This window comes from Choristoneura fumiferana, chromosome 20, assembly GCF_025370935.1.
Source record: "Choristoneura fumiferana chromosome 20, NRCan_CFum_1, whole genome shotgun sequence".
NCBI classification, from domain to species: Eukaryota; Metazoa; Arthropoda; class Insecta; order Lepidoptera; family Tortricidae; genus Choristoneura; species Choristoneura fumiferana.
The window spans coordinates 2,289,084-2,299,624 of NC_133491.1; the positions used below are offsets into that span (position 1 = coordinate 2,289,084).

A 10,541-nucleotide genomic window follows, 5' to 3' on the forward strand; every position below is an offset into this window, starting at 1 on the left:
GTTTTTCGAAATTCATGTGCGGAATTACATTTGAAATTTACCACGAGCTTTGCGGTGAAGGAAAACATCGTGAGGAATACCTGCACGAACCTGCGAAGCAATTCAATGGTGCGTGTGAAGTTCCCAATCCGCACTGGGCCCGCGTGGGAACTATGGCCCAAACCCTCTCGTTCTGAGAGGAGGCCTGTGCCCAGCAGTGGGACGTATATAGGCTGGGATGATGATGATTGAATGTAAGTTCCACAGTGTATTAGTAATAACTGTAATGCTGTGTAAATAAATGTATGTGCAATAAATAAATAAATGAGGGTGCGGGCTACCGGTGGATGCAAGTGGCGAGTTGTCGTTCATTGTTTCGGCTGGTGATGATGCAATGTTTTTGTTTTGGGCAGAGCGGCGCGGGCGCGAGCGCGGCGTCGGCGCGCGGCGACGGCAGCGGGCGCGGGCGCGTGCGCGCGGCGCTGCGGCCCGGCCCCGCTGCACCACCACCCGCCTGGTAATACTACACACTGCTTCTGCTTCCACTAAACACCGACCCTTACACTTTGGGATTTACCTCTTCACCGCCACATAAGATAAATCGATTGTTTTGTTTACTTCGTAGACAACCTTTTTCACAAGTTATATTATCCAGACCCGTGTGGTGTCGGGTTAGAATTACACCTCTCCATTTCTTCCGTGGATGTCGTAAGAGGCGACTGAGGATATAGGTTAAGGTATACCGTAGGCGACAGGCTAGCAACCTGTCATTATTGTACCGTTTTTGTCAAACTTAACCTTTTAACCGCCACGCCAAAAAAACATTTTGAAAATCTTTCCATATGCGCCACGAAATGCCGACATGGCCACTATGCACTTTTTTCAGCTGTCGTGTTTTACCGACCGTGGCGGTCAAAGGGTTAAAACCTAAAATTGCTAAAAGTGGCTCCGAAGCCCTCTTGTTCTGAGAGGAGGCCTGTGCCCAGCAGTGGGACGCATATAGGCTGGGATGGATGATGGGCTCCGAAGCGGTAACGTTTCGTGTGCTCTACCTACACCATTTGGGAATACAGGCGTGATACCCGTAAAAGTAACAAATTTGGAGTTGAAATAAAAATAAAAAAAAAACAATCAGGGGTTAAAAACAAACGAAGTAATGTGCTTTGTACGCCACAGAAAAACCAGCGACGAATCAACTTAATTTTTAACTCCATTGCAGAATGATTATTTCGCGTTGAATGTTGGTCATGTATAGATGACAGTGGCGTGTGAGGCATTCCATTAGCTGTCACGACTGGATGACCGGCGGTGAAGAGTTATTGACCAAGCAACGTCAATTTATTCAAAAGAGCATGCATTTGATTTTTTTAAACTATATTAACGTTTTTAAGATTATGAGCAATTTCAATCAACTTAACCTTCTTTCCAGATTTTTTGGAGAACCTCCACGCAGCGCAGCGTTTGCGGCTACAGAACATCGCCGACCGCCCGCCCCGATCCCCGCCCCCGCTACCGCCTAAGCCTACGTCCCGCACCGCACCCACGCTTGTATGAGACCATACAAATATTGAATGAGACAAAGGCCTGAGGATGTGCTGAGCACAGACCAAAAGTAAAGCTAAAAGTGAAGCGGGGACTCGTTACCTTTGTACCGTGGCGAGTAAAATTATGTGGTGCGACTCCTAGCGACATCTAGTGATGTGTGGACGAACTAATGTGACATTGGCTCGCGATATCGAAGCTTCCTGGCGCATTGAAGACCACTTCTAACAATTACAGACTCGACCACTCGAGACAGAGATCTCTTCGGTTCTTGTCAAGCAAAATCAGAATTTAAATGGATTGTGCAATGTAGCTAATGTGCCCTAAATATCACAAAATAATGCAAGGTTTTTTTGACTTGTGTGTGTAAATTGGGAAATGTAATTTATTTTAACCGTTCGGTTACAAGCAATCAGTGCAAATAATAATGAAATGACTATAACTCCGCTTCATAATTTACGTGTACGGTGGCACTTGAGGTATCCCATCTTAGACCTCTAGGTCGGCAACGCATCTGCAATACCCCTGGTGTTGCAGATGTTTATGGGCGGTTGTGATCTGTTACCATCAGGAGACCACTTGCTCGTTTGCCATCCAGTCGAATAAATATATATATATATTACTTTGATTGTATCACAGCACAGACCGAAAAGCAAGAGTAGAAAACAAAGTTGCTAAAATTGTTGCCATATTCAAGAACTTGTCAAGAACCTGACAGGTTTAAAAGAGGCACACAAAAGCTTCTACCCTTTCTTAATTTCTATATTACATACTTTATAGGATGTAATCCATTTCACGGTGATTCAGTGAGATAATGTGCATTTAAGTGATACGCACTATTAATAATGTAACCTAATCATAGACAACATAGACTTTGAGATAACTTATTCCTAAATCGCACCAATGTACAAAGCATGCCATGTTTATTTTATACATCCAAATCGTTCCAATTTTTATAGAATGATAAAACCTTAACACATGCACTGTACAAATTGTATTATTGTTGTAAATATCTACTTAATAGTTTTACTAATATTTTGGTGCCTTCCATAGACAATAAGACTGCACTAACATTATTATAATAGTAGAATAGTTGTGGAGCGGACCCTAATATTAAACTGAGATTAAGCGTAAGATCTGGTAGCAAATGCTAAGCTTTTATACCAGAAGTTTCACACGTTTTATATTCATAATTGACCCATTCTGTAATAATGGACCCAGACAGCGGCATAAAAACAAGCCCAGTATGATAATAATACTAAGTGGTTACCGGCGAACCGACTTTTGAAATGATATCGCTCGAAAAAGTATTGCAAAATATTTGTAGTACGAGTAAAATGGTCGACAATTACAGATCTAATTGATCTTGACAACTAGATAAATTTTCAACTTTGTACCTATTTACCATTTTCGAGTTATATATATCGATTAAAAAAATCGGTTCACTGGACTATAATTTTTTGTCGCCAAGTGTTGAAGATCGGCTTGACATCATCCCGGGCTGTTTACGCCCAGAAAACGATATGTTCTGACTAGAAATTGATAAAAAATGTGCGAAAAACACCTTTAAAAAGCTATTCGACACCACCAATCATTGGAGATACTATTTAACCTACGAAAAAAATGGAGGAGGTTCTCAAGTCAACACGTATACAATTTTTTTTTTTTTTATGTATGACCACGATTTGGATAATTGTTTTTTTATTGGATAGGGTATACCTTGTTATGAGCTGTAAAAAAGCCCCGTCCATTTTGAAACATTGAACTGTGACGCCAGTTATTAATCCAATTTATTTCAATGTTGAAAAATAATTATACTATCCGGGCTAAAAGTGTTTCTTTATAAATAAATAATAAATAAATGGGACACTTGACAGCAAATACATACATACTTAAATACATATTACACATCCAAGACCCGAGAACAAACATTCGTATTATTCACACAAATATCTGCCCCGGCCGGGAATCGAACCCGGGACCTCAAGCTTTGTAGTCAGGTTCTCTAACCACTTGACCATCATTATCTTGGTATTATGGGTTAATGGTGTCAAATATCCTTTACTACTAGTGTTACCACAGAACAAGTGTCAAAAATATGCAAAAAAAAATGTTTCACACATCAGATGCGCTGCAAGTAATTTCGAGTCACTATGGAACCAATTCACAGTAAATTCCAGGATGATGTGATACAATATTAAATACCTATAAAAAAAGGTATTTCAGACTAAAGTCTTTGATCTCAGTAGACTCAATGCGTTGCGACAAGGTTATTTTGTGGCCAACGTAACGGTTGACCATACTTTAAATGGTTAGTGTCATTGACAATATTGACAGTAGTAGTATTATCATTTTAAGCACTACCAGTCCAAATGCACACAATTCAAGAACTAGAGCCCCTCGAAACGTATAACACGGTTTGAAATATTTGACTAATATCATGACATAGTACACAAAATAGTCAACCACAGCACCCTTTTTGTGTAGCTAAATATTTTCAATGTTTGTCAACGAATTTTGTTTGTTTGTTAGTTTGTTTATACTCTTTATTGTACAAAAAGGAAAAACAAATTTTATGTTAAGTTAGTCACTATTAATTTATTAGTAAAAGAATATAAATCGAATGAATTTATGCTCAGAGAGTATATTAAAATAAAATAGGGCTACGAATATTGCAGTTTTATTTCTTGCTTTTTTATTTTTAAAGGGTCATCCTCCTTGCTCACAGCTAATATATTATATGTATTTCGAGACTTAAACTTCTATATTTTGCGATGTGGTCTAAACGCGAAATTAATTTTGACAGTTAATATAAGTAGTCTGGATTAAGTCCCGAAATATATTAGTTATGAGTGAAAATCCCGAAAGTATAAAATGAGGGTATTCACGAAGGCGAAATATCACTAGATGGCGTTAGGATCGTGAGGTCCGTTTGACGTTTGCTTGCGATGATTGGCTCGTTTAGTTATTTAACCAATAACGAGTACAAACGTCAAACGGACCGCACTACTAACGCCATCTAGCGATATGTTGCCGCTGTGAAAACCCTCGTATCATCATTTCCACTTTCTGTTCAGTGATCATTTTCATGTCGTATATCCTCAACGCTGAGACTGATGAATAGATCAAACTCAAACGCCAATAAATATGATAATGACAAAGGTTGATTTTGCCGATGTTGGCATCAGATTCAATTAGCATTAGTATGCTTGCAAACTGCAACACATATCACTCCAAAATATTAAAACTATTGTCATCTCTAAATACAAAACCGTTTGGTGGCATTATTTTAACTGTAGTGTTAAATGAGTTTGTAAAAAAAAACATTCTTTTTTTTGTAATTTTACAATCTTTTTTTTTGTTGACTGTAGTTTCAGTCATCCAGCCGTCTACATTATGTATACCAAATTGCAAGTTAATCTGACTTAAAGTGGGTTAAAAACGACATTCATAATTGGACCCACACTAACACGACAGTAAATAAACAAATAATCATTGGACTGTTGACACCAATTAACCTAGTTCCAACTCCAAAACTAAGCAAAGCTTGTACTATGGGTACTAAATAACTAAAAACTTTAACTTAACTCTGGGACGAAAGCAGTCATCATCATCATCATCCCAGCCTATATAGTACTGCAGGCACAGCCTCCCTCAGAATGAGAGGCTTCGGCCATAGTTCCCACGCGGGCCAGTGCGATTGAGAACTTCACAACACCATTGAATTGCTTAGGTTTGTGCAGGTTTCCTCACGATGTTTTCCTTCACCGCAAAGCTCGTTAATTTCAAATGTATGGACGAAAGCAGTAAAAAACAAAAACGCAGGAACAATCTAACACTATTTAATTAATACAAATCACTTATCCGCTACTGCGACGGGCTCAGCCTCCGGTACCGGCAACGGCACCGGCTCAGGCTCCGGCAGTACCCTTGTCAGCTTCGACGGGTCTTTAGGCGGCACCCAGTCCGGTACAATCTTGTCGTGTATCCGCCACGTCCCGTACACATTGGACAGGTGTTTCTCGAACACTATGTACTCTATGACGTCTTTGGCGAGGATCTCGCTGCCGTGCAGGAGGCGCCCGAAGCGGTCGTACACGCTGAGCTGCTGCTGCGTGTGGAAGCGGACGGTTACCTGAAAGAAAAAGTACAAAGTGAAACTCGATCTTTATTCAATTTATTGAATTAGGCGTTACTTTGAGGTCTATATCAATAAACTATGTGTATAAGCTATTACTTTGCTCACCCTCGACCTTAGCTACGCCTATGCAATAAATTTGCGTTCATGCACATTTGAACGGTTGTGTGCCTGTGAGGTGAACTCTGGTTGAGTTCAAAACCCGTCAGAGTAGTGTGATGATGATAGATGGGTTTGTGTGATTTTTGTGGAGTGTGGGGTGGAGGAACTGCATGAACACACATTTCTTGCATAAACGTAGCTATCATAAGTTCGCGGGTGAGCAAAGTAATTGTTTCAGTTCATGTACCTGAAAGAAATTAAATTAAATTCAATTTTTCTGAACAATATAACTCCATCGATACTATTGATGATTTCGCCAATGGCGAGGTTGAAAAAGACACTACCGGTTGGCCGTTGTATGTACAGCTTAGGTGTTCGGTAGACAGGAAATCTAAAGGAAATCTCTATAAATAAAGTTAGTCAAAATATCTTTTTTCAATGAGGGTTTTTGACAAGCTAGATGGCGCTAGTATCTCGACGACCGTTTGACAACTTTGACATTTGCGTCACGTTTGTGATTAGTTGTTGTATCTTTCGAGATAGTTCCGCCATTCGTCAAAAGATGGCGCCAATATGAGACCTAAACTAAAATGCTGTATTTCATCTACCTACATCATATGTCACTTTCGAGATCTCAAAACATACACATGTATTTTCAATTTTTGAATTTAAAATTTAAGCACACATAAATTACTTGTTTATCCTAGTAAAGATAGATAAATTAGAAGTATTTTTGATGTTGAGGGGTTTCGCCCCTGACCCCCCTTGCGAATCTTTAATTCATAAAGATAAGGACCCCATCTTGGCAAAAAATAACTTGGATAAGTTGAATAGCCCCCTTCCCTTACTGTAATTTCAAAGTTGAATATCTCATAAATTGCAGCGCCGATTTTATGAAACTTACCCAAGAATGATCTTGATTTAAACTAGCTTTTGATTAAAAAACTGCATCAAAATCTGCCCATCGATATGGAAGTTATGATGGCACACACAATAACACAGACGCTGACTGACACATCAAGTCAAAATGAAGCTAACTATAATTGGGAATAAAAATGAATTCCATCAATGGAACTGATAATATAGTTAGTATATACCTCAACACGGAATTACAGACCTGGGTGGTGAGTCAAAAAAAAAGTCAAGTGTTTTATGTGTCAGCGTCTGTGGGGGATGCGCAAACCGCACGAGCCAGAAGAAAAAAAAAAAAAAAAACGTGTGTGGCTGTATAAATACAGAGATGTTAATTTTTCGTTTCGTTTCGTTTTTCGTGAGTAGCGGCAGTAAGTAAATCAAACTCAAAAAATTAAAAATATTTTTTTGTTCCAAAAATATGTTTGAGAAAATATGCAATTTTATGTTGTAGTTGAATGTTTAAAGTATTAAAAAAAAAATAGCCAGACGATTTAGTCAGGACTTTTTTTACTGCCAGGGGGTGCAAAAATATTTTGCAATTAAATATAAAAAACTAGCTTTGCCCGCGACTTCGTCCGCGTGGAATAGTATTTTGGGAAGTATTTAATTTATTTAGGATACCTATTCTGCCAATAATAGTACATAGAAACTTCTACGGTTTACCGAAAATAACCTATTTTAATACATTGCTATAAATATAAACTATTTTTTTGTTCTTCCATCCATCCATCCACCCGATGTTCTTTGGTAAAACATAAATATTTTGGGTAGCTACAATTTAGCAATACGACGTGTATTCTACCCTGCCAACACAAAAGGACTAATTCTTCATAGTGAACTCTTGACACCTTACGTCCTTTATTGTAAGTTAGGAGGGTAGGATTATAATTAAGACGGCATTTTTACTAAGCATAGCTACACATAATTCCGATAAATATACTTATATGTAGTAATTGTTGGAATTCCTTAAGAACTTTATCCCCATATTTTCAAGTAAATAGGTGAAATTCGAAAAGCGCTGGAGCAAATGTTTTTTAGGGTTCCGTACCTAAAAAGGAAAAAAATTGAACTCTTATAGGATTACTTTGCTATCCGTCCGTCCATCTATCAACCTCTAAGTCAAGGCAATCAAAAGCTACAGTCATTAAAAAGGTGTTTCCAAACCAATTCCTTAACAGAAAAAGTTATAGGGTACTTCCGGCTGTCCTAAAACTTGGAATTTTGCATAAAGGTAGCTCTTATAGCACAATTATAAGAAAAATCTGAAAATCATAATTTTTCATGTCTGACTGTCTATGTGAATACGCCATCTAAAATGACCCCACATCGCGTACATTTTGCCTATGAGCTTAGAAGGCTCTACTAACATTGCATCATCTCCTCTGCTAACATCCCCTCGCAGGTTAAATTTTCAAAACGCATGAACAAATATCTATTATTTCTTATAAGTAGTCTAATGCAAGTTTCATAAAGAACCATCGATTTATCTTCGACAATGACGATCTTCCATATAAAGTTGATCCCCTATTTCACCCCTCACAGGAAGATTTTAAAGACGCGCGAACAAATAGTATTATATCTCTTAGCACGTGCCCAAATGCCAAATTTCATAAAGAACCGTCGAATTATCTTCGACAATGATGATCTTCCATATAAAGTTTCAACCCCTATTTCACCCCCTCACACGAAGAATTTTAAAAACGTGCGAACAAATATCTATTTATCTCTTTTCATGTGCCGAAATGGCAAGTTTAATAAAGATTCATAATTTATCTTCGATAATGACGACCTTCCACATAAACTTTCATCCCCTATTTCATCCCCTCACAGGTCGAATTTTCAAAAATCTCAAACAAATATAGACTTATTTTTCTTATTAGTGCCCTAAATGCCAAATTTCATAGTTTTATCTTTGACAGCGACGAACTTCCACCATATAAACTTTCATCCCTATTTCCCCCTTAAAGCCTCTTTTTTTGCTATAAAGGTAGCTATGTTCTTTCCCAAGGTTATCTATCTCTGTTTACCAAATTTCATCAAATCGGTTCAGCGGTTAGCGTGAAAGCGTAACAACAGACAGAAAGACAGACAGACAGACAGACAGACAGAGTTACTTTCGCATTTATAAATTAGTATGGATGTATTTGAGGCACCTTAAAATTTTAATAAGGTAGGTATTATTTATAACTAAAAAATAAGATAATAAAAGACAGATCATTTTGGTCGGCCTTTCTACCTGGCAGGTGGTCAGACAGGTATTATAAAATAATAGTTACCTGTCCAAATATATTTTCCTTGCTAACAACATCAGTGCACCGCGCATGGCACACTCTGGGAGGCTCCAGAGACTGCAAAAACTTCCACTTGATCGTCTTCAAATTAGAATTATGCCGGAACTCTTGATAAGCCTTCTCTGTGACGTACAACTGTAAAGCCCTCTTGTCATTGTTAGCCAAACTTTCATGCGCTTTAATGTAGATATCTTGGGCCTGTTGGCAGAATGCTTTGGAGTCAAAGTCTTCGTCAAAAGTCTTTATTTTGCGTATTGCCATCATTGATTTGGACTTCTTTTCAAGTAGCTGTACAGCCTGTTTGGCACGAGTTGCTGATGCGAGAGAAGCTTTGCCATCCCCCTCTGGAGGCACATAGGGCTCAAAAACGCCACCTGCAACCAAATATACATCTAAAATTATCTGTGGCTATGAAGAATGTCATCTATGTAGACTGCATTCTGAAAAATGACTTTAATTTGCAAAAATTTAAAGATTATGAATTGAAGATGAACCAAACCCAGGAAATGGCTGTATTATACCAGTAATAGACTAGAGATTTGATGACTGCATAGTTTGACTAAGCGTGAGGTCCCTGGTTTGGTTCCTGTTGAGGGCATAAAAAAATAAACAAACATTTTTAAAACAAGCTTTTATTTATGCTCTAAAAAATAAAAATTAGGTACACACCATATACCAAACCAATTAACTCATAACATTACACAATTAACATGATATAAAAGCTTGTAGTAAGATTTACTTATGTAGATACCTATTTCATTAATCTTACACCAAGTTTTGATATCATAATAATAATGTAATGTAGAGTTGATTGGATTGCATCTAATATTTATTTTTCTTTTTTTAAGCATAAATAAAATTTTGTTTTGTAACAAGAATCAGACAAAGTATCTTATGTTACAAGCAAATAAAATAATGTTAGTAGTATATCAAAGTAACCTGTAGCAGATATATAAAATGGGCGCTCAATCCACGGTCTGGGCGGCATCATGCCTCTCTCCTTCATCTTTTGACGTAACTTTTCTTTAGGCAACGAGTTTGTGTCTTCATTATAGTCAGGAAGTTCGATTTTCAGGTACTTTTCTTTACGCAACTTTTTGAACTTCGGGTCGTAATGCTTGCTAGTTGTAGTTCGAGATGTGACGGCTAAAATGGCAGTCGGAACTAAGCGCAAGCCGCTAAGCTGTAAAATATCAATAGTTAACTGCCATTCTAATAAAATACCAAACCAATGTAATATGTGACGAAGTTTCACACATACGTCGATAAGTAACACTATCCCTTACCTTGGAGAGTACTAAGTGTACCATGATGTGTGTAATTAAACTTATGAGCGACCCATTTATTAAAATGAAAACAAAATAATATTTTCAATTCCAATTTAGCAATTTATAACCTAAAACAGCTGGTTGTCGCGGAACTGTCAACGATTCGTTTAGTTTAGTTTAATAGAAGCATTGCTGTATTATCGATAAACAAAACGCAGCATATCGTAACGGAGTTTTGCACTTTCCAACCTAATCACAAGCTAATTGTCAAGTAGAAGCGTGTCTTTAAAGCTTAAAAACAAACTT

The 10,541-nt window shown here is 37.7% G+C and overlaps 2 protein-coding genes across 2 annotated transcripts in view; one reads left to right on the plus strand and one right to left on the minus strand.

Moving 5' to 3' along the window:
* Positions 1 to 4,191, plus strand: part of LOC141439371 (regulator of G-protein signaling loco-like) — a gene marked incomplete in the record, with an annotated part of 110,007 nt that extends 105,816 nt beyond the window's left edge. Inside the window, 1 exon segment of the mRNA XM_074103655.1 lies at positions 1,409 to 4,191. Coding sequence (XP_073959756.1) covers positions 1,409 to 1,533 — 125 coding nt within the window.
* A 1,156-nt stretch (positions 4,192 to 5,347) lies between these two features.
* LOC141439043 (large ribosomal subunit protein mL45-like) lies at positions 5,348 to 10,379 on the minus strand. Its single transcript, XM_074103153.1, has 4 exons — positions 10,254 to 10,379; positions 9,907 to 10,150; positions 8,953 to 9,341; positions 5,348 to 5,656 (listed from the first exon to the last, which is right to left on the minus strand). The coding sequence occupies exons 1-4, from the start codon at positions 10,275 to 10,277 to the stop codon at positions 5,378 to 5,380; spliced, it is 936 nt and encodes a 311-aa protein (XP_073959254.1). The 5' UTR covers positions 10,278 to 10,379; the 3' UTR covers positions 5,348 to 5,377.
* Between the last annotated feature and the right edge of the window lie 162 nt (positions 10,380 to 10,541).